Source organism: Phacochoerus africanus, chromosome 3 (assembly GCF_016906955.1).
Source record: "Phacochoerus africanus isolate WHEZ1 chromosome 3, ROS_Pafr_v1, whole genome shotgun sequence".
Classification (NCBI taxonomy): Eukaryota; Metazoa; Chordata; class Mammalia; order Artiodactyla; family Suidae; genus Phacochoerus; species Phacochoerus africanus.
Window position 1 is genome coordinate 112,632,221 of NC_062546.1, and position 24,704 is coordinate 112,656,924.

At 35.4% G+C, this 24,704-nt stretch overlaps 1 protein-coding gene across 1 annotated transcript in view; it reads left to right on the plus strand.

The window, feature by feature from the left end:
- Window positions 1–22,348, plus strand: part of ADAM2 (ADAM metallopeptidase domain 2) — a 68,303-nt gene extending 45,955 nt beyond the window's left edge. The window contains 5 exon segments of the mRNA XM_047770418.1: window positions 7,099–7,282; window positions 14,402–14,479; window positions 14,687–14,828; window positions 20,999–21,158; window positions 22,315–22,348. Coding sequence (XP_047626374.1) covers window positions 7,099–7,282; window positions 14,402–14,479; window positions 14,687–14,828; window positions 20,999–21,158; window positions 22,315–22,348 — 598 coding nt within the window.
- The last annotated feature ends 2,356 nt before the right edge of the window (window positions 22,349–24,704 follow it).

Below are 24,704 nucleotides of genomic sequence, written 5' to 3' on the forward strand. Positions count from 1 at the left end.
TAGGTTTTTGGTATGGTGACCTTTTTACAAATAATAAAGTCAGAGCCTCTGTTACTTCTGATGTCTGCCCCCCTGTGGCTGAAGTCAGTATAAAGCCTTGCAGTAGGCTTTCTGATGGGAGGGGCTGATGCCTGCCCACTGGTGGGTGGGGCTTAGTCTCTGGATGGGATTAGATGCAGCTGTGTGCCTGAGGGGTCTTTAGGTAGCCTGTTTATTGAGGGGCGGGGCTTTGATCCCACCTGGGTTGTTGTTTGCCCTGGGGCTTCTCAGTGCTGACTGACAGGTGGGGCCAGATTTTCCCAAAATGGCCACCTCCAGAGAAAGGCACAGCTGCTGAATATTCCCAAGAGCTTTGCTTCTAATGTCCTTCCCTCACAACAAGCCACATTCACCCCTGCTTTCCCAGGATGCCCTCCAAGAACTGCAGTCAGGTTTGACTCAGATTCCTATGGAGACTGCTCTGCCCTGAGACCCAATGCATGTGAAAATGGGATCTCTGTTTCCCCAAGTCCTGTGGAGCTCCTGTGCACAAGCCCCACTGGCCTTCAATGCCAGATGCTCCAGGGGCTCTTTCTCCCAGTGCCAGATCCCCACACATGAGTATTTGATGTGGGGCTCAGAACTCTCACTCCTGTAGGTGAATCTCTGTGAACCAGTTAGTTTCCTGTCTGTGGGGCTTCCCACCCAGGAGGTATGGGGTTGTTTATATCATGAAACCACCCCTCCTACCCCTGGACGTGTCCTCCTCTTTTTCTTCTGGAGTAGGATATTTTTTTTTAAGGTTTCCGGTCCATTTGGGTGAAGAATTCACAGCTTTTAGTTGTTAATTTTGTTGTTTTTAGGAGAGAGGTTGAGCTCCAGTCCTTCTATTCTGCCATCTTAATCCTGTCTCCTGTATCTCTGATTTTAAAAGCATGAACTTATAGTGATAGTTTTACTTCCAGTTAGACACTTCAAATATATACAAAATACATTTTACATTTCTAAGTTATTTTCTCATATGGTCAAAGCCAGAAGCACAGAAGTTTGTTTCACAATTGCTAAAGCATATACTGACTAAAGGAAGCTTTATAGCTGTTATGATTATATTTTCCTTTAAATAATTGATGTTTTTATATTAGCTGCTATAAAGTGCTTCTCTACTAATTGAAATATCTGTGTCATTTTGCTATTGATATCTAGTGCTTTATTTGTACCTGAATCATTGTTTAATTTTTTGACACACATAGAAATTTTTTTTTACTTTATATTGGATACTACAAATAATCCATAATGGAAATTTTGCATACATTTATGACTTTCTATATAGTTACAATATTATCTCAGTTTTAGATATAAAATATAGTGATTCAACATTTGATAGATCATGCACCATACAAAGTTAATATAAAATACAGACTATATTCCCTGTGCTGTGTATCCTTGTGACATATTTGTTTTATTAGTAGTTTATACCTCTTAATCCCCTTCACTCACTTTGTGCTTTCTCAACCACCCCACCCCCCAGCCCATAACCACTAGTTTGTTCTGTGGTTTTTGTTTTGTTATATTTGTTTTATTTTTATGTTCCACATTAAAATAAAAACATACAATACTTGTTTTTCTCTAATTTCATGAAGCCATATACTTATCCAGTTTCATCCAAGTTCTCGCAAATGGAAAATTTTCATTTTTCATGGATGAATAATATTCTATAATATATATAATATATAAATAATATAGGTATATCTCACATCTTTATTCATTTGGATACTTAGGTTACTTCCATATCTTAGCTATTTTTAAAATGCTGCTATTGACATTGGAGTACATATATCTCTTTGAAGTACTGTTTTCCTTTTCTTCCAATAAATATCCAGGAGTGGAATTGCCAGACCATATGATAGTTCTATTTTAAAACTTTTTAAGGAAACTGCACACTGTTTTTCATGTGGCTATACCAATGTACATGCCCATCTATGATACACTCCTTTTCTCTTTTGTCCACATCCTGAAAAACACTTTTTTTGGTCTTTTTAACAATAGCCATTTTGACAGGTGTAAGATGATATCTTATTGTCATTTTGATTTCCATTTCTCTGATGATTAGTGATGTTGAGGATCTTTTCATGTGTTTGTTGACCATCTGCATTTCCTTTTTGGAAAAATTACTATTCAATTCTTCTGACCTTCTTAAAAATTAGGTTGTTTGTTTTATTGTTATTGAGTTATTTAATTTTTGTATATTTTGGAAATTAAGCCCTTATTGGTCTCATCACTTGCAAATATTTTCTCCTATTCCATAAACTGTCTTTTCTTTTTTATAGTTTCTTTTGCTGTGCAAAAGCTTATAAGTTTGATTAGGTCCCATTTGTTTATTTTTGTTTTTATTTCTACAGCCTTGGGAAACTGACCTAGGAAAGGGACTGTATATTTTTCTAGAAGTTAGTGCTTTATAAAATCTCCATTTTTTTCTTAGAATCTTATTTTTGTAATATTTTGATAACATTAGGATTCTAATCATTTTAAACTTACTGATTTTGCCATCTTTTTTTGGTTGTTTTTCATCTCGAATTCTTTGGCATGTGGCCCATCTTAGTTTTTGTGTTTTGGGCACTCAGTAATGTACAGCTGTTTCTTCTTGCATCTGGTTATTTTATATTCTGAATATGTGTTCTATGATAATCACATGTGATGTGTGTTATAGGAATATCCCTCCGTGGTAGCTCTGTGTACTGCACACACATAAAGACATGTACATGGGACAATTTTTATTTTTTTAGATTTTATTGGGGTATAGTTGACTTACAAGTTGTTTTAGTTTCAGGTGTACAGCAAAGTGACTCGGTACAAAAATTTTTTAAATCTGTATGGAAACACAAAAGACCTTGAATAGCCAAAGCAATCTTTTTTTTTTTTTTTGTCTTTTTGCCATTTCTTGGGCCGCTCCCACGGCATACGGAGGTTCCCAGGCTAGGGGTCTAATCGGAGCTGTAGCTGCCAGCCTATGCCAGAGCCACATCAACGCAGGATCCGAGCCGCGTCTGCAACCTACACCACAGCTCAAGGCAACGCCGGATCGTTAACCCACTGAGCAAGGGCAGGGATCGAACCCTGAATCTCATGGTTCCTAGCCGGATTCGTTAACCACTGCGCCACGACGGGAACTCCAGCCAAAGCAATCTTGAGAAGGAAAAACAGAACTGGAAGTATTAGGCTCCCTGATGTCAGATTATACTACAAAGCTACAGTGTACTGGCACAAAACCAGAAATATAGATCAATGGAACAGGATAGAAAGCCAGGAAATAAATCTGCACACCTATGGTCAACTAATCTAAGACAAAGGAGGCAAGAATGTACAATGGAGTAAAGACAGTCTCTTCAATAAGTGGTACTGGGAAAATTAAACAGCTCCCTGTAAAAGAATGAAACTAGAACCTCCTCTTAACACCATACACCAAAATGAACTCAAAATGGATTAGACTTAAACATAAGGTTGAATACTATAAAACTCTTAGAGGAAAACATAGGCAGAACACTCTTGCCATAAACCACAGCAATATCTTTTTGGATCCACCTCCTAGAATAATGAAAATAAAACAAAAATAAACAGTGGGACCTAATTTAACTTAAAAATTTTTGCACAACAAAGTAAATCATAAACAAAAAGAAAAGACAGCCCAGGGAATGGAAGAAAATCCTTTGCAAATGAAGCCACTGACAAGGGACTAATCTCCAAAATACATGAACAGCTCATGAAAAGATGCTCAAGGAGCTCCCACCGTAGTACAATGAGTTAAGGATGCAACTTTGTTTCTGTGGTAGTTCAGGTTGCTACTGAGGTGCAGGTTCTATCCCAGTGCAGTGCGTTAAGGATCTGGCATTGCCTCATCTGTGGCATAGTTCACAGCTGTGGCTCAGATTCAATCCCTGGCCTAGGAACTCCCATATAACATGAGTGTGGGGAAAAAAAATAGATGCTCAATATTGCTAGTTATTAGAGAAATGCAAATCAAAACTACAATAAGCTATCACTTCACACAGGTCAGAACGGCCATCATTTAAAAAAATCTACAAACAATAAATGCTGGAGAGGTTGTGGAGAAAAGGGAATTCTCCACAGTTTTGGTGGGAATGTAAATTGGTGCAACCACTATGGAGAACAGTATGGAGGTTCTTTAAAAACTTGCATATATATGCTGTCGTATAGGGAATTCGTGGCCAATGGGAAGCTGCTGTATAGCACAGGGAACTCTACCCAATATTCTGTGATAATCTATATGGGAAAAAAATCTAAAACAGAATGGATGTGTATATACATATATCTGAATCACTTTGTTTTACAGCAGAAATTATCACATTGTAAATCAACTGTACTTCAATAAAACTTTTTAAAATGAAAGGAAAAAAAGCTAGATATAGAACTACCAAATAATCCAGCAATCCCACTCCTGGGCATATACTCAGAGAAAACCATAATTCAAAAAGATACATGCACCCCAAAGCTCATTGCAGCACTACTTACAATAGCCAATACATGGAAGCAAACTAAATGTCCATCAACAGATTAATGGATAAAGAAAATGTGGTACATATATACAATGAAATATTATTCAGCCATAGAATAGAATGAAATAATGTCATTTGCAGAATCATGGATGGACCTAGCAATTATCATATTAAGCGAAGTAAGTCAGACAAAGACAAATATCATATGAGATCACTAATATGTGGAATCTAATAAAAATGATATAAAAGAACTTATTTGCAACACAGAAACAGACTCAAAAATTTTGAAACCAAACTTACAGTTATCAAAGGGGAATTGTGGGAAGGAGGAATAAATTGAGAGGTTGGGATTGACATATACACACTATTATGTGTGGAATGGATGAGTAACAACGACTTACTATATAGCACAGGGAAATCTACTCAACAATCTATAGTGGCCTACATGGGAAAAGAATCTGAAAAGGAATGGACACATGTATGTTTATAACTGATTCACTTGCCTGTACACCTGAAACTCACACAACAACGTAAGTCAACAATACTCCAATAAAATGTTTTTAAAAAGAGGAATGGATAAGGAAGATGTGCACATATGCTACAGTGAAGAATGTAATAATGCCATTTGAAGCAATATGGATGGACCTAGAAATTATCATAGTAAGTGAAGTAGGTCATACAAAGAAAGACAAATACATGAGATCACTAACATGTGGAATCTAATTTTAAAAGTCATACAAAAAATTTATTCACAAAACAGAAACAGACTCAAACATTTCTAAACCAACCTTATGGTTACCAAAAGGGAAATGTTGGGGGAAGGGATATATTATTATGTTGGAATTAACATACACAAACTACTATTTATAAAATAGATAAGTAATGAGAACCTATTGCAAAGCACAGGGAAACCTACTCAGTATCGTGTAATAACCTGTATGGGGAAGGACATGAGAAGTGCTGGATTTTATGAAATGCTTTTTCTGTCCTTTGAGATGGTTATATGTTCCTCCCCTTTATTTTATGAACTGGCTTTTAGATACTAGCTCATTCTTATATTCCTCAGCAAATTACACTTGGCCATGGTGTATAATCATTTCCATATAATTCTAGATGTGGTTTTCTAATACTTTGTTAAGGATTTTTGTTCTATGTTCATTATATTGAGATGTCTTTGGCTTTAATACCTGCCTCATAAACTAAGTTGGAAAGTGTTTCATCGTCATTTTCTGTAGAAGTTTGGGCAAAACTAGTACTATTTTTTCATTAATATATTTCAAAGAATTTACCGCTAAAGCCATTTTCCTTGGGATTGTGTGTGTGTGTGTGTGTGTTGTGTGTGTGATGGTTTTTCTGGGATTTGGGGAGCACATTTAGATCACGGTCCCTTGATTTAGATTTAACTACACAATTTTATTTATTTTGTGCCTGATTTTTCACAAATCATAGAACTGACTCATGATAAACACTCTAAAGAAATTTCATCAGTCTGATAAAGCTGTACGTATTTGCAAGTGATGTGACCAACAATACCCAAAATATATAAACAGCTCATTCAATTCAGTACCAAAACAAAAATCAGTTAAACAACAGGCAGAGGCTGAATAGACATATTTCTGTTTACCTTTTCTTTAATCCAAGACTGCTTGTGATAAATGTTCTTAATTATTGTCTGAAAATGCCATATCTCTTTTGAAAGACATTTTCTTTACATACAGAATGGGAAGACACTAGATATTTTAATATCAACTTTGTCATTCAATAATCTTCTGACTTCCAATGTTACTTTTGGAAAGTCAGCCTTAAGTTTTATTATTGTTCTTTTTTATTAATGCTTTTTTATTTTCTGGTTACTTTCGTGATTTTCCCTGTGGTTTAGGCACTAACACTGTGAGATATCTTAGTGGTTCAGTGTTAATATTTATTGTATATACTGCTTCTTGAATGTATGCCTCAAGATCTTGTCAGTTTGGAACCCATAATGTGGAGAGTACACATTATGTTTGTAAAACAGAGGAGAAAATCCAATCAGTCTGGCAATTAGAAAATTTTTACTTAAGTTTTAGGATAGAATAAGTTTGAAATTATGTTTAAGAATAAAAAAAGTGTAGGGAGTTCCCATTGTGGCTCAGCAGACTATGAACCCGACCAGTATCCACGAGGATGCAGGTTCCATCCTGGCTTCGCTCAGTGGGTTAAGGATCCGGCATTGCCAGGAGCTGTGGTGTATGTAGGTCTGGATGTGGCTCGTATCCTGCATTGCTGTGGCTGTGGTGTAAGCTGGCAATGCAGCTCCAGTTCATCCCCTAGCCTGGGGACTTTCTTATGCTGCAGATGCAGCCCCAAAAATAATAAAAAAAAATTCAAAAACATGTAAAGAATTGTTACCAAAAAAGTGATAAGGCCAAATAGGAAGTAGTTCATAATTACTAAAATGTTTTTATTAACAATGCAGGAAAGGCCGTCATAGTTTTTGGTGTTTCAGAACTAGTTGCATACATTTTTACCAGGCCTTAATGCTTTATTTAAGTCTTTTTCCTTTAGAAATGATATCGTAATATTTCTCTGTATTGAAAACTAATGATTTTTAATTGTTGGTAAATTATAGTGATCTGCGATGTGGAAAAATAATATGTACATATGAAAGAACAACTATACTTACTATTCCGAATGCCACTATTACTTATAGCAACATAAATGGAAAAATCTGTGTTACAGTGGATTATCCATATAATGATAGAAACAGTGAAAAGATGTGGGTAAAAGATGGAACTGTTTGTGGTGAAAATAAGGTATGTAGACTTGTATTACCAAGAAATTTCCTAATTTAAAATTTTAATGTATATTTGGTATTTTTCTCCTAATTTTAAGTGCACATTTAATTTCAAAAAATAAGAAAATTAAAAATTTCGAAAATGAGAAAAAAATTTTAAAGAAAAAAATATAACCTGCATTCATGCATATATAACACTATGAATATTTCGTTAGCGATTTAGTACTTTTTCATGGAAATCATATACCTAACTGAATTGAGAATCATTACTGTTTTTTAATTGTTTTTATTCATTATCTCAGGTTACACAGTATTTTCAATGTAATAAATTATATTTTAATACGATTACTTAAAAATAGTGGTTAAAGTAACATATGCCCATTTTAGTGATGAAAATATTAAAGAATTCACAGAGCAAAGGAAAAAGCAATAAAAGCCACATAATCTGAGATATGATTACTCTTTTCATTTTCTTGAAACTTCTATAAACTTTTTTTAAAATTGAAGTATAATGGATTTACCATATTGTTTTAGTTTCAGATGTAGAGCAAAGTGATTCATTCCATTATATTATATTCCATTAGATTATATTCCATTAGATTATATTCCATTATAGATTATTATAAGATAATGGGTATAATCCCCTGTACTATACAGTATATCTTTGTTACCTATCTATTCTATAGATAGTGCTTTGTATCTGTTAATCCTATACTCCTAATACGTCCCTCCCCACTTCAGTCTCCCCTTTGGCAACCACAGATTGTTTTCTATATCTGTAATAAATAAGTTTCGGTTTTGCACATACAATTCATTTGCATTATTTTTAAGTTTCTACATATGAGTGATATCATACAGTATTTCACTTTGTTTGTCTGACTTATTTCACTAAGCATTATATTCTTTAGGTCCATTCACATTATTGCAAATAGCAGTATTTCTTTCTTTTTATGTATGTATAATATGTACATATAGAATGTTTTGCCTGTGTTCTCTTCTAGTAGTTTTATGGTGTTGTGTCTTATACGTAGGTCCTTAAAACATTTTATGTTTATTTTTGTATATGATGTAAGGGGATGTTCTAATTTCATTGATTTACATGTAGCTGTCTGTATTCCCACCACCACTTGTTGAAGAGACTGTCTTTTCTTCATTGTATATTCTTGCTGCCTATGTCAAAGATATATTTACTTCTGGGATTTCTATTCTGTTCCACAAGTCTGGTTTTTGTGCCAGTGTCATGTTGTTTTGATTACTGGGACTTTGTTGTATACTCTAAAGTCTGGAAGGGGTGTACCTCCAGCTTTGTTCTTTTGCTCAAGATTGCTTTGGCAATTCTTGGCTCCATATAAATTTTTAAATTATTTGTTCTAGTTCTGTGAAAAATATTATGGGTGTTTTTATGGGGATCACATTAAATCTATAGATAGTTTTGGGTAGTATGGATGTTTTAACAATATTAATTCATCCAATCCAAGAACACAAGGTATCTTTCCATTTATTTGAATTATCTTCAGTTTCCTTTATCAATGCTTTATAGTTTTCAGTGTATTGTTGTTTCACCTCCTTGGTTAAGATTATTCCTAGGAATTTTTTTAGATGCAATTTTAAACAGGAATTATTTTTACTTTATCTTTCTTTCTTTTTCTTTTTTGGAGGAGGGGGCACAGTTATGACACGTGGAAGTTTCTGGGATAGGAATCGAACCCAAGCCATGGCAGTGACAACACTGAATCCTTAACCACTAGGCTACCAGAGAACTCCTTTTCTTTCTCCTTCTGTTATTTCATTGTTAGTGTAAAGAAACACAACAGGAGTTCCCGTTGTGGTGCAGTGGTTAACGAATCCAACTAGGAACCATGAGGTTGCGGGTTCGGTCCCTGCCCTTGTTCAGTGGGTTAACGATTCGGCGTTGCAGTGAGCTGTGGTGTAGGTTGCAGACGCGGCTCGGATCCCGTGTTGCTGTGGCTCTGGCGTAGGCTGGCAGCTACAGCTCTGATTTGACCCCTAGCCTGGGAACCTCCATATGGCGTGGGAGTGGCCCACGAAATGGCAAGAAGACAAAAAAAAGAAACAACAGATTTCTATATGTTAATCTGGTATCCCGCTACTTTGCTGAATTCATTAATTTTAAGGGTTTTTCTATGGAGACTCTATTGTTCTCTATATAGAGTATTATGTCATTGCAAATACCAACAATATTTACCTCTTCCCTCCCAATTTAGACGCTTTTCTTTTTTTGTCTTATTGTTGTGCCTAGGACTTCCAATACTATGTTGAATAGAAATGGTGAGAGTGGGGAGCCTTGTCTTTTTCCTGAATTTAGCAGGAAGGCTTTCAGCTTTTCACCACAGAGTATTATGTTGGCTGTACATTTGCAGTAAATCACTTTTATTATGTTGAGATATGTTCCTTCTATACCTACTTCATTGAGAGTTTTTATAATGAATGGATGTTGAATTTGTCAAATGCTTTTTCTGTGTCTATTGAAATGACAATTTGATTTTTCTCTTTCCTTTTGTTTATGTGGCATATTATATTAGTGTACATTGAACCATCCTTGTGAATTTAGAATGAGTCATACTTTATCACAGTGTATTACCTTTTTGATGTGTTACTGGATTAAACTTGCTAATATTTTCTTAAGCATTTTTGTATCTATATTCATCAGAGATATTGGCCCATAATTTTTTTGTGTAGTGTCTTTTTGATAGTGGTTTCATAGAATGAATTTGGGAGTGTTCCCGCCTCGATTTTTTTGGAGTAGTTTGAGAAGGATGGGTATAAATTCTTCTTTGTATGTTTGGCAGGATTCTTGAGTGAAGTCATCCAGTTCCAGACTTTGGTTTGCCAGGGAGTTGTTTTGTGTTTTTTGGTTCTTTTACATATTCTATTTCACTTCTGATGATCAGTCTGTTCAAATTATCTGTTTCTTCTTGACTCAGTATTGGCAGGCTGTATGTTTCTAGAAAATTATCTGCTTTTTCTAGGTTCAGTTATTTAAAAATAATATTTTGTCATTTCAATTTTTAATGGACAATGTTTTCCTGTTTCTTTTTATACCATGTGATTTTTGTTGTTGTTGAAAATTGGACTTCTGGAAAAAGAGACACTTCTCCAATGTTTGCAGTCTGGCTTTGTTCTAGTGTAGTGTTTTTCTAATTTATTGGGTGTACTCTGAGCCTTGGTATTAGCCTGAGGAGAAAGCTTGTGATATTCTGAGGTATCTGTGAATATGCATCTTTTCTGCATTTTTTGTGGCTTTTCTTATTCCCCACATACATAGATGCTTTAAAATGTCCTATTTTTCAGGAGTTCCCATTGTGGCTCAAAGATAACGAACAGGACTAGTATCCAGGAGGTTGCAAGTTTGATCCCTGGCCTCTCTCAGTGGGTTAAGGATCCAGAGTTGCCATGAGCTGTGGTGTAGATGGCAGATGCAGCTCGGATCCCCTATTGCATGACTATGGTGTAGGCCAGCAGCTGCAGCTCCCATTCCACCCCTCGCCTGGGAACTTCCATATGCTGTGGGTGTGGCCATTTAAAAAAAAAAAAGGCTTATTTTTCCAGTCTCATTCCATGGTTGCCTTAGAGCTTTAGATAGTCTATTGTATGTCTCCATCCATTCTCTCTGCTGCGTATGTCTACAAGTCTTAGTCTGCCTGCAGTTCCTGAGCCATGTCCACCTGAGATCCAAGTTAGGTGAAACAGAGACCGGTCTTCAAGGAGCTCCCAGACAGATTACATATTGAAAATAAAGTGTCTTCTATTCCCTTCAGTTCAAGGGAGGGAACTAGAATTCAGCTACTGCCTTATCCAAACAAAGACTGTGTCATGCCATGAGTTAGTGGGACAAGGGTGAGCAACATGCCACAAAATGTTCTGCCATTTTGATTGTGGCTTTTTGGGGGCATTTGCTTAGTTGCTGTAGACTTTTGACTGCTGCCAGAACTCTTATAGGTTGTTTTAGCCAGTTTTCCTCTTCCCCCTCCCCTTTATCCCTCATCCTCCTCCTTTTCCATCTTATCCTCCTTTCTCTTCTCCTTTGCTTCCTCTCCCTCCTCCTTCTCCCTCCTCCTTCCCCCTCTTCCTCCTCCTCCTCCTTTGTCTTCTTCTAATAGCTCTAAGGGAGAACAAGACTTGGGGCTTCCTAGTGCATCATTTGCTCATGTCACCTTCCAGATTATTTTTTCAGGATTTGGTAAAATCTGCTTTTAATTATGTCACTGGTGTACAGTGTATATAATCACTTAACATCCTACAGGTTTAGCCACTAATGACCACTGGAGAAATGCTGGTTTCATGTTATGATTACTTTTGTGGCGTTATATTGTCTCCCATTTTCTGTGCCTAAAAATAATTTTTACTTTATCTCAAGTACAATCATGTGTTTTTTAAAAGTATGTGTATACATTTTTTATTATATTCACCATTTTAGTTTCTCTGCAAGAAAGTTTCTAGAGACACTTATTCTGGAAGTAGGAAGTTGCATTATCTTTCTTTCCTTTTTTTTTTGTCTTTTTGCCTTTTCTAGGGCTGTTCCCATAGCATATAGAGGTTCCCAGGCTAGAGGTCTAATCAGAGCTGCAGCAGCCGGCCTACACCAGAGCCACAGCAACATGGGATCTGAGCTGCATTATCTTTCTTATCTCAAAACAAATGTCAAAAATCTATTTCAGGAGTTCCTGTTGTGGCACAGAAACGAATCCGACTAGGAACCATGAGGTTATAGGTTCGATCCCTGGCTTAGCTCAGTGGATTAAGGATCCAGCGTTGCCATGAGCTGTGGGGTAGGTCGCAGATGCGGCTCAGGTTTGGCATTGCTGTGGCTGAGGCTTAGGCTGGCAGCTGTAGCTCCGATTCGACCCCTAGCCAGAGAACCTCCATATGCCACGGTGTGGCGCTAAAAAGACAAAAGACAAAGCAAACAAACAAAAAAACTATTTCAAAGAGTTTGGTAAAGAACCATTATGTTCCTTATATAGTATTATTCCTGTATGGTGATAAATAACTTCTGTGATTTTGTAGTTAGGTTCCTAGTTTGAATTGTGTTTCTCTCTAGCCTTATTACATGATGCAACTGAAGTAGTATGTTAAAGCTTAAAAAATACTAATTCTGTCTTTCTTTTTTTTTTTTTTTCTTTTTAGGGTCGCACCCATGGCCTATGGAAATTCCAAGGCTAGGGGTCCTCTCAGAGCTGTAGCCCCCAGCCTACACCACAGCCACAGCAATGGGGATCCGAGCCATGTCTATGACCTACACCATAGCTCACAGCAATGCTGAGTCCTTTAACCCACTCAGCAAGGCCAGGGATCGAACCCATGTCCTTATGGACACTAGTTGGGTTCGTTACCACTGAGCCACAATGAGAACTCCAATAATTCTATTTTACAAAAAAAAAAAAAAAAGTACCAGTAATATCAAGAATCCCTTTTCAACTTTTCTTCTCTGGTTCAGAACATTTATTTAATGGTTACAAGACTTAGGCTTACCTTCTACAAAACAGCTTTACAAATTATATCTAACTTTTCTGCCCTAGTTCTAGTTAGGCGTCAAGACGTCATTCTAACAGAATAAATACATTTTTAAGTGTAGGAACACTAGCCTATATCCAGAACTTGAACTTTTATACTGTTATCAAAACCACTCAGTATAACCTGACCATCTATTTATCATCAGTATATTTTTTCCCTAAGTCTTAAACAGTGAAGGTGGGGGAGAGATGGTTGCCATAATTATAAGACATCATTAATAACATATTTTTCATACTCAGTACATTTAGAAAAACCTATGTGAGCAGATTCACTCTCTGACTTTAAAAATTAGCATATGTTGGTCATATATTTTTAAGAGGAAATAACTCCAAAGATACATTGACAGTGTTATCTAGAAAACCTTTTTTTACAAAAATAATACTTCCAATTACGTGTTCTTTGGTTTACCATCAGTCGCTGTGAGCCTTTCTATGAGTGCAGGAAACATTTTTTTTAAATTTGAAGCATAATATTATTTGATATTATAAGTAAAAAGAAATCTCAAAAAATAATATTTCTAAACGTCTGAGCTTTATGTTTAGCTTGCCCATCTCATTCATTGTAACAATCAAGAAAGTTAGGCATACCAGAAACCTTGGTGTCACCCCCCATCTCTCTTTTCATCCTTTGTATACAATCACTAAACTTAAGTGGATTAAACTATTTAACTGTATGTTAAATATAACCACCATGTTTAATCAACACCACTGCCACTCATTTTCACTATGAGGTTGTCATTTTCCTGAACTACTGTGACGTTACTCTAGTTTTTCCTCTCTATATTTTCTCTTGCCCTTTATACTCTCTTTTTCAAAATTCCTTTTATCAGCTTTCCATCTTCCAATTAAATCTCTAAATACAACCAATTGCTTATAGGTTATAGACCAACTTTCTGATTAAGACCGTAAGACACAAACACTGCATAACTTCTGTCATATCATGCAGGTTTTTTGTTTGTGTGTATGTTTCTATATCTCGTACTGCAATGAGAGTAATATGAGATTGCTGTTGCTATTATTCACTACTGTGTTTTCAAGGCCAGGTGCACTGTAAGACTCAAATATTTAGTTATCTAATGTTTGAATGGCTGCTCTTTGTGTAACAGTTGCACTGCCCTTAATACTTCTTAAAAGTTTCATAATGCCTTCCAGTGTAGGGTCATTTTGAATATTTATTCTTTTTCTACAAGTACTTTATCTTTCATTTCTATGCTAGTTTAAGTCCTGTTCAACATCAGAGTTCAATAAAAAAGTTTCACTGTCCTCACATATTAGATAAATTCTGTGTTTTTTATTATTTCATAAAACTATTTTTCATTATAGTATTTATTATATACTTATCTTTAATTTCATATCTGTACCTCCTATTCTATTATAATCAGGGAAGATGCTTTTATGGTTTTGTTTACTTTCAGATAATAATCAGTCTAATATAGCAGTGAAAACATAGCACTATAAATTAATCACTTATTGTTAGTGTATTAATTAAATGAATTAATTATTAAATGAATACCTCTTATGTCAGTATAATATGGAATACTTTTAGTTAGATGCCAAATACAGATGATGTTTCATTTAACTTATAAGGGATATTTCCTTTCTAGGTGTGCAGGAGTAAGAGATGTATAGATTCTTCATATTTAAATTATGACTGTACTGCGGAAAAATGCCACAATCAAGGTGTAAGTACCAATACTATGAGGCAAGAATAGAAATCATTGAGAGTGATCCTTGGAAAGCACACACACAGCTACACACACACACACATTCATAAACCAACTGTGATAAGAAAGTCAGCCTTATCTAACTGGTATTATTTCAAAATTCTATCTGAACGCAAATAACTTTTTATATACTTATTTATAAGGTGATATTTCTCCTTGTTTCAGGTATGTAATAATAAACGGAACTGTCACTGTAACCCTACATATTTACCTCCAAATTGTGAAGTTTCGGTAGAGTCATGGCCTGGTGGGAGTGTTGACAGTGGCAACTTTCCACCAGCAGCAGGTCCCTTACCTGGCGTACCTGGTAAGTATAGATAACAAATTGAAAACATAATTAAAATAACATTTGCTGCATTCAGTTTAATAAGATAAATATTCATCTACTAATTTATATTTAGATTATGTTTGGACATCAAATAATAAAACATACGTGGCTCTTTATGTTTTACTTCCAGAGACAAATGCATTATAACATATGAAACCTATGTTATAAATAAGGTATGTCAGTAAGGACCCAGGCAGGAAAATAGAAATCACTTTATTCTTTCATATAGAGGGAGTTTAATATAAGGCATGGAGTAACACATATTGGTAGAGATGAAAGCCAGTCAGAGAAGTGAGGCAACCCAGAGACTAGCAACTTGTTAGGGCTGCAGGGAAAATCAATGGAGATGGTATTACTAGAACCAGAATCTAAGCCATCCTGCATGACTTAGAACTATGGTCAGGGAATTCCCTTCGTGGCTCAGCGGTTAACAAACTTGACTAGAATCCCTGAGGATTTGGGTTCAATCCCTGGCCTTGCTCAGTGTGTTAAGTATCTGGAGTTACTGTGAGCCATGGTGTGGGTGGCAGGTGCGGCTTGGATCCCTCAGTTGCTGTGGCTGTGGCATAGGCTGGCAGCTGTAGCTCTGGAGAAAGTTTCCCTAGCCTGGAAACTTCCACATGCCACAGGTACAGCCCTAAAAGGAAAAAACAAACAAACAAAAAAAGCAAAAAAACTATGGTCTGGGTTATGTACCAGGATCTAGATCATGGGGAGAGTTACTCTCCAGCATGAGGTGAGGTACAGAGGGTGTGCTGACCTCACTGGAGAGGCTAGAGAAGGTGAAGGGTAAATACAATGATAATTTCCATCTTCTTACCCTGCAAATTTTGTCCAGTGAATCTCACTGGCCAAATCTAACTAGAAGGCAAAATGTTAAAGAGCTTAGGAAATGTAATTTTCTACAATATTTGGTTCAAAGTAGAAATGGATTTTAGAGCAAGTCAGCATATCCAGTGATGCTTAGCACGAGACTTCCTTCATATAAAAACCTATATTACAGCTAATTAAAGCAGATTTCTGCAGAATTTCAGCTAGACATAGTTCTTAACATTTCCACATTCACTCCAGCATTTGAGATATTTACAGCCTTATAGTAATATATTAAGTAAAAAAGATATATTTAATATATTATCAAGCTCTTTCTCCTTTAGAAAGTTAGCTTGTCTTCACATTAACTGCAATAAATTGCTTCTTTCCATGCACATCCATGCCATTTCCCTAATGAGAAGAGGAGACTACTCTTTCCTAGAGTCCAGGTTGGCATTAGTGATATGACTGAGGAATAAAATGTACAGAAGTGAGTTTCTGGGATTCCGTGGTCTTCCTGCAGATTCCGACTGTGTCTTTTAGAATATTATTTCTTGGAACTCTCATTGTTGGAGCACTCATTCTGTTGAAAATCATCTGCCTTATGTGAAATTTGACTACATTGAGATACAAAAATGCAACTAAGCCCTTCTCAAATTCAAGACACACAAAATTAACAAAATTAAATGATTAAGTAGTTTATGTTACCAAATTTGGGGGTACTTTCTTGCCCAAGTGCTTATTCGCTCTGTCTCTATCTCTTTCTGTCCCTCTCTCTCTCTCCATATATATAGATGTGTATATATATATATATATATATATATAGATGTATATATTCATACACACACACAGTTTGGTACTAGGTGGTGTATTTATATAACAAGAATCTAAAACATGTGCCATTAGCTTTGGAATTAGAATTAGATGGTGCAAGGAACGTTGAATAGGGAGCTATTGAAGACCATTAGTATATGTTGAAACTGTCTTGAGAAGACTTTTGGTGAGCAATTCAAAGACAGCTTAAAAACACATTATTAGATGGAGTTCCTGTTGTGGTACAGAGGAAATGAATCTGACTAGTATCCATGAGGAAGCAGGGTCAATCCCTGGCCTCTCTCAGTGGGCTGGGGATCTGGCATTGCAGTGAGCTGTGTGTGGTGTAGGTCACAGACATGGCTTGGATCCCATGTTGCTGTGGCTGTGGCTGGCAGCTATAGCTCTGATTCAACCCCTAGCCTGGGAATTTCCATATGCCGCAGGCTATGAAGTGGTGAATTGTGTGGCATCACTCCTGCTTCTGATAATGTGGAAAGTGGAATTCATGGTTCAGGTCAGCAAGCTTTCTAGATAGATTGTAATTACTTCCAGATTGGGTGACCTATGTATGATAAAATGCAAGATGATAGTAATTATTAATGCAGAAACAGTTCAATTTTCAAGTAAAATGTATATTTACATTCAAAAGAGCTAGAATTTTTTTGGTTTGAAAATAAAATGAATTTTTGCTCCTGAACCCTTCCAGCAAAACATTCTTAAAGTAAGAAATGGCTAAGAGCTGAATTTGAGATATTGAGCAATAAAACTTGTTCTCAGATAAAAATTGTCAAACTTATATAAACCCTTTTGCTAAGACCTCAGGAAAATGTAATATGATGCCTCTTCAACACCTTCATCTATACAAAAAGCCTTCTAATAAAATTGACAGAACACTGTAAACCAGCTATAATGGAAAAAAACAAAAATCATTATATTTTTAAAAAAGCCTTCTAAGTATTATACTGGACTGCCTTATAAAAACTCTCAAACATTAAGGCTACTATGAATCTTAAATAGGTTATTTTATAGCAGCCTCGCTGGGGTCCAATATAGGCAGACCTATGTCAAAGAGATTTGGGGATATAGTTTTGTTTAATTGGGTATATTTTTTAATACACAAGAAATCCATACATTTTTAAATGAATTACACCAGCTCAGACTGAAAATCAAGATAATAGGTATATTCTTTGAGTCCTAATCAATTGTGGGCATGAAGTAGACAGATAAATCTGCTCAAATGTAAAAAGGACTATAAGGGCCATTCCTTATGAAAAAGAAATTATCAATCACAGGCTATAGCCAAGAAATCAGAAACCAAAACTTCATTGATCTGTGTATTTGTCATTTTTAAAAATCACTGCCAACAAAAAAATAACAGCAACAAAAAATACATGTATATATGGTTTCACGGGTTAATTCCAGCAAGTTTGTTCAAGGAAGAAATACCATTTTTAACAACAACAACAAAAAATGGTTGGAGGGACTCCTACATTACCAACCTGGGTTCTTGACCTTTCTCTTATCAATAAAAATTAAGAGGCCAGGCAAGAAATCCAAACAAGGCTTTATTAGGGTCCCTGCTGCAGCAGGGAGTGGAAAAAAACAAGCAACAGGGACTCTCACTCTCTAGCTCGCTCCCTGGAGCGGGAGGGGACCAAGCTGGTTCCTTTTATAGGGCAAGGGTAAGGGCAGGTCTAGGGGTCAGGCAAGAGGTGTGGCTTAGGTGCTGTTATGTGCAGGGGACATGTGTGGGCTTTTGCTGTCAGATATGGCACTTGAGTTTTTAGTTTTTGTATCTTCCCATAATTTGCCCCAACTGCACATGCACACTGTTATTTTTAGTCCCTTACAGTTTCTTTGTATTTTGTTGCCCAAGGAGATGTTTGTCCAGGTGCAGACACTGCAACCACTGCAGCAAAGGGTCCTAGATCCCAGGTCACTATCACCTCACTGTAGTATGAGGCAAATATAACACTGATGCCAAATCCAGGCAAGAAATTTAACAAAGAAAACATTACAGAACAATGTATTTCATAAACATAAATGTAAACATTCTCAACAAAGTATTAGCTCATTTTATGTCGTTATCTATATTAAAAGGATAATAATCCAAACTAATTGGAGTTTATCCTAGTAATGCAAAACTCTTTTATATTTGAAAATCAATCAATGCAATTCACAAAATTAAGAGAAAAAATTGTTTTTCTTTTTACTGCCACACCTGAGGCATATGGGAGTTCCTGGGGCCAGGACTTGAATTGGAGCTGCAGCTGGGGCCTATGCCACAGCCATGGCAACACCTAATCCAAGCTGCATCTGTGACCTATGGTGAGCTTGTAGCAATGCCAAATCCTTAACCCACTGAGTGAGGCCAGGGATCGAACCCACATCCTCATGGACACTATGTAGGGTTCTTAACCTGCTGAGCCGCAGTGGAACCTCCAAAAAAATTTTAATGTGTATGATTTTCTCATTTCAGGCAGAAATCATTTGACAAAATTCAACACCAATTTATGAATTTTTAAAGGCAACGAACTACCAACAGAGCTAAACTTCATTGATCTGAGTAAAAGCATCAACATCAAAAAAATTGCAGTTAATATATCCTATGATAAAATACACTGTTTTTTTCTAAAAGCTAGAGAGAGGCAATGAAGTCTGCTCTCACCATATCAGTATTTTGCCATAAGTCCTAGCCAGTGCAATAAGTAAAGACCAAAAGATCAGGAGCATAAAGAGTAGAAAGGATGAAATGAGACTGTAAATGATATGATTAATTGTATAAAATCCTAAGGTATCTACAAAAACACTTCTGGAAGTAATAAAAATCTTTTGAAAGGCCCAAGGAAACAATGTTTAATAATCAGTAGTATTGCTATGTACAGGCAGCAATAAATTAAAATCAACTTAAAATCAGTACCATCTCCAATACTAGCAAATATACAATATTAGGAATAACTTTAACAAAAAATATGCAAGACATTTACACTGAAACTAAAACAAAAATGCAGACATATGCTAGTTACACAAGTAAATGGAAAAATATGCCATCTTCATCTATTAAGTTTCTTATTGCCAAGATGTCAGTTCTCACCACATTAAATCTATAGATCAAAATGCCCAGCGTAAAAGAATGCAACCTTTTAGATTCAACAATTTGATTCTAAAATATACGCAAAAGCACTTAAAATAGCCAAAGCACTCTGGAAAAGAACAACAAAGAAGGAAGACAGTCCATTTGCCTTATATTAAGTTTAGTATACTGCTGTGGTACAGTTCAAACCCTGGTCTGGGAACTTCCACATGCCATGGTGTGGCCAAAAAAAAATAAAAATTTGGCAGTTCCCCTCGTGGCTCAGTGGAAACGAATCTGACTAGCATTCAGGAGGATGTGGGTTTGATCTCAGGCCTTGATCAGTGGGTTGACAATCTGGCATTGCCATGAGCTATGGTGTAGGTAGCAAATGCAGCTAAGATCTGGCATGGCTGTGGCTGTGGCATAGGCGACAGCTGTAGCTCCTATTCAACCCTTAGCCCAGGAACTTCCATATGCCACAGGTGTGGCCCTAAAAAGAAAAAGAAATTAAAAAATAAATTCAGTATAGTATAGGTTTAGTAAATAGCTGCAGTAATCAAGAAAAGCACAAAGACAGTTCAAAAAGGAAGGAAATTCATTTCAAAACATTGTATTCTAATAACTTAATATCCACATAAGACCAAATGAATCTCAAAATCACAACTTACAATTTAAATGGGTTAGATGATAAATCTAAATACAGATGCCAAAACTATTCTTGAAAGAAACATGGGAAATGTTTTCATGACCTTGAGGTAAGCAATAAAGTCTTACATAAAATAAGGCAATACGTATCAATGCAATAAAGGAAAATTTGGACTTCATTGAAATATACAGATACAATATTTCTTACAAAAAAATTGAGGAAAAAATCAATTCTTATTGGGGTCACATTATAATTCTTTCCTTTTGCTTTTTTTTTTTTTTTTTTTTTTTTTGCTTTTCAGGGCCACACCGTGGCATATGGAAATTCCAAGGCTAGGGTTGGAATCAGAGCTGCAGCTGCCAGCTTATGCCACAGCCATAGCAACATAGGATCTGAGCCACCTCTGTGACCCACCACAGTTTAGGCAATACCGGATCCTTAACCCAGAGGGAGACCAGGGATTGAACCTTCATCCTCATGAATCCTAGTGAGTTTCATTAATCACTGAGCCACAAAAGAACTCCTCTTTTCATCTTTATTATGAGACACATCTGAAAAGAGACTAATGGAATAGAAGGTTCTTAATCCAAAAACAAAGAGTATAGGACTATTTATAAGAGTTAGAAGAGCCTAACTTTGGGCACTTATGATAAGTCACCTTCTCTACTTCATATAAAAATATGTTGACTATAAAATTAATAAATGTTTAAAAATTTTATTCTAATTGTCATATTAAAATACAGAAATATTTGCTATATTCTTGGTAGTTGCTTTCAAATAACTGGTATTTTCTCTCCTTAGATAGGCGCTATATTGAGAATATTTACCATTCCAGACCCATGAAATGGCCATTTTTCTTACTCATTCCTTTTTTCATTATTCTCTGTGTACTGATTGCTACACTGGTAAAAATTTATTTCCAAAGGAAAAAAGGGAGAACCGAGGATGATACAAGCGATGAGTATATTTCACATTTAATATTCATTATTTTTGTAATTAGTTGGCCTACATAGTAGCTTATCAATAAATAACATTATGGATGTAACTAATAATAATTCAGATCATATATTTATCTTTATATGGAAATTTAATACAATATATATTAATGAATAGTAAACAATCTTTTATTTATTTGTCTTTTTGCCTAAACAATCTTTTAAAACAACTTGTATTTTGTTAAGTGTACATTTCAGTAGAACTGTTAATTTCTAGTTAATGTTTATCTTTTTATTATTTGATCTTATTAAATATATATTAAATATTATTACTTTACTTTTTCATATTTATATATTTCAAAGAATTTTGCATGCCTTATTTCATTAAAACATATCATGGAAATTTAGGAGAGAAATTATCCTTTAAACTGAGAGGCAGCCAGAGCTGGAAAAGAATAAATAGTAACACAAAAAAAAAATCTAGATTTTTCCATGGCTAATCTACAGAAAAGAAAAAATATAACAAATAATTTTTCATTAAATAACCTTAGAAATATCTGAAAATTTAAGAATAAAGTAAATATTAAACTCAGTTTCCTTTTCTTCATGGAAATTGCTATAAAGTGATTTCTAACTGAGTTTTATATCTGTGCCCTCCTTTTTACTTAAAATAAATTTTATGAAAGTATTTAAATGTTATTACAGTACTTAAAGTTGATAATATAATATTAATTACAAGAGAATACATTGCATAGAAATATTTTGAAAAGTTTGTTAAATTGTTGAAATAATGTGTAATGCATAAATTCGTCACATAATTCAGATAATACTTGAACATATTAAAGGAATTTTCTTAGATTGGATAAATTTATGGTGGAAACAATGGGCAGAATATGAATGTCAAAAAAAAGTGCTTAAAGTTATTTAGCTAATAATGTTGTGAATATAAGTATGATCTGAGTTCATTGCCAAGTGAACTTATATGACTGTGATTTTTTTCATATTAGTCTTGATTATCAGTTGAGAGGTGCTCTCAGTGGTAAAATATTCTCAAGTAGGGGCTGCTCTCAGGTCTCAGGGCTTCAAAGCTGTTTCAATACTGATACATGGTATGGAGTACTATAGAATAATCTTTGAAGAATATACAGCTTTAAATGATTATTTTTATTTCTAAATATATAGGCAACTGGAAAGTGAGAGTGAGACCAAAGAATAACATGGAAAACAGAATCTGTGATATCACAGTAAGTATCAAATATTTTAAGGATGAAAGGGAGAAACAGGAGTTCCCGTCATGGCTCAGTGGTTAATGAATCCGACTAGGAACCATGAGGTTGTGGGTTTGATCCCTGGCCTCGCTCAGTGGATTAAGGATCTGGTGTTGCAGTGAGCTGTGGTATAGGTCGCAGATGCAGCTCAGATCCAGCATTGCTGTGGCTCTGGCATAGGCCGGCGGCTACAGCTCTGATTAGACCCCTAGCCTGAGAACCTCCATATGATGCAGGTGCGGCCCTACAAAAGACAAAAAAAAAGGGATAAACAGTGAAACAGAGAAAATTCAATGTATTAGGAATAAATACTATAAATGTATATTAAATGATGATAGCCATATGGCTGCATATACTAAAAATTAAATATAGGAATATTTTTCAATATTATAAGCTGTATAGTAGACATGGTAAATTTGTCATTTAAAATAGTTCTCATGGTGCTACATTTTATATTATTTCTAATAAAGCTTAATTCTTTAGCATTTATCTATTTAAAACGTTGGGTACTAATAAATCACATAATAGAACACTACTTCAAAATAAGTGTACATTATGCCATTTGTTGAATTGTCATTTTTCAATCTGATTCTTCACACAGATAACTTTTCCCCTTTTATTTATTCTTCCAGAATAATTATCTTTGATGGAGAGGAAAAATGAAAAAAAAAAGCACAGGCATTGCCTGACTATCTGGGACTCAAAACCTGCACATTATGGCTTTGATCTGTCAAGAAAAAATAGAAATTTTCATATATAATATAATACCACAAATAATTTATTTGTAAGGAATGCATGTTTATGAATTTTTATATTACATATTTCTTATTTTTAGTTATCTCATTTTCACTCTGTCAGTTAACTATGAGTAGGCATGACATAAGGAAAGGTTATAATACATGCAATACTATGATTAAAGGCCACTGTTATATTTTAAATTGCAATGGTATGTAGTTATGTTACAATCTCATGGTCCATAACCAATCAAAAGACAATAATCCTAAGATTTGGGAAAAAATTTCAACTCTATGTAGCTTTTAAAAGACAAAGCTTCAGGAGTTACAGCTGTGGTGCAGGAGGTTAAGAATCTGACTGCAGTGGCTTGGGTCACTGTGGAGGCATGGGTTTGATCCACAGCTGGTCACAGTGGGTGAAAGGATCCTGCATTGCGACAGCTGCAGTGCAGGTTGCAGCTGCAGCTCAGAATCAATCCCAGGCCTGGGAACTTCCATGTGCCATAGGTGCGGCCGTAAAAGGAGAAAAAACAACAACAACAACAACAAAAAAAAAACAATTTCAGTTACACAAAGGTTCAAAGTAAAAGACAGATGTAGATAGATTAGACAGACAGATAGATACATACATACACACAATGGAAAATATTTTGGAATTTTATTGGGGTATAGTTGATTTACAATGTATTAGCTTCAGGTTTACAGCAAAGTGAATCTATCTATCTATCTATCTATCTATCTATCTATCTATCTATCTATCATCTATCTATTGTTTTTTTCCCATGAAGGTTACTATAGGACATGAGTATACCTCTCTGTGCTATACAGTAGGTCCTTGTTAGTTATCTGTTTTATATATAGTAGTGTGTATGTGTTAATCTCATCCTCCCAACTGATACCCTCCAACAGTTTCCTCTTGGCTAACCTTAAGTTTGATTTTGAAATCTGTAAGTTTACTTCTGTTTTATAAATAAGTTCTTATATAATTTTTAATTAGATTCCACATATATGTGATCTCATATGATATTTGTCTTTGTCTGACTTACTTCACTTATTATGATGATCTCTAGGTCCATCCATGTCACTGCGAATAGCATTATTTCATTCTTTTTACGGCTGAGTAATATTCTGTTGTGTATACGTACCACATCTTCCTAATCTGTTCATCTGTGGATGGACATTTAGGTTATATCCATGTATTAGCTGTTGTAAATAGTGCTGCAATGAACATTGGAATGCATGTATCTATTCAAAGTATGGTTTTCTCCAGATAGATGCCCAGGAGTGAGATTGCTGTGTCATATAGTAGTTCTATATTTAGGGTTTTTTTTAAAGGAACCTCCATACTGTTCTCCACAGTGGTTGTACCAATTTACATTCCCACCCACAGTGTAGGAGGGTTACTTTTTCTCCACACCCTCTCCTGAATTTACTGGTTGTAGATTTTTTGATGATGGCCATTCCGACTAGTGCGAAGTGATACCTCATTGTAGTTTTGATTTACATTTCTTTAATAATTAGAGATGTTGAGCATCTTTTCATGTGCCTTTTGGTCATATGTCTGTCTTCT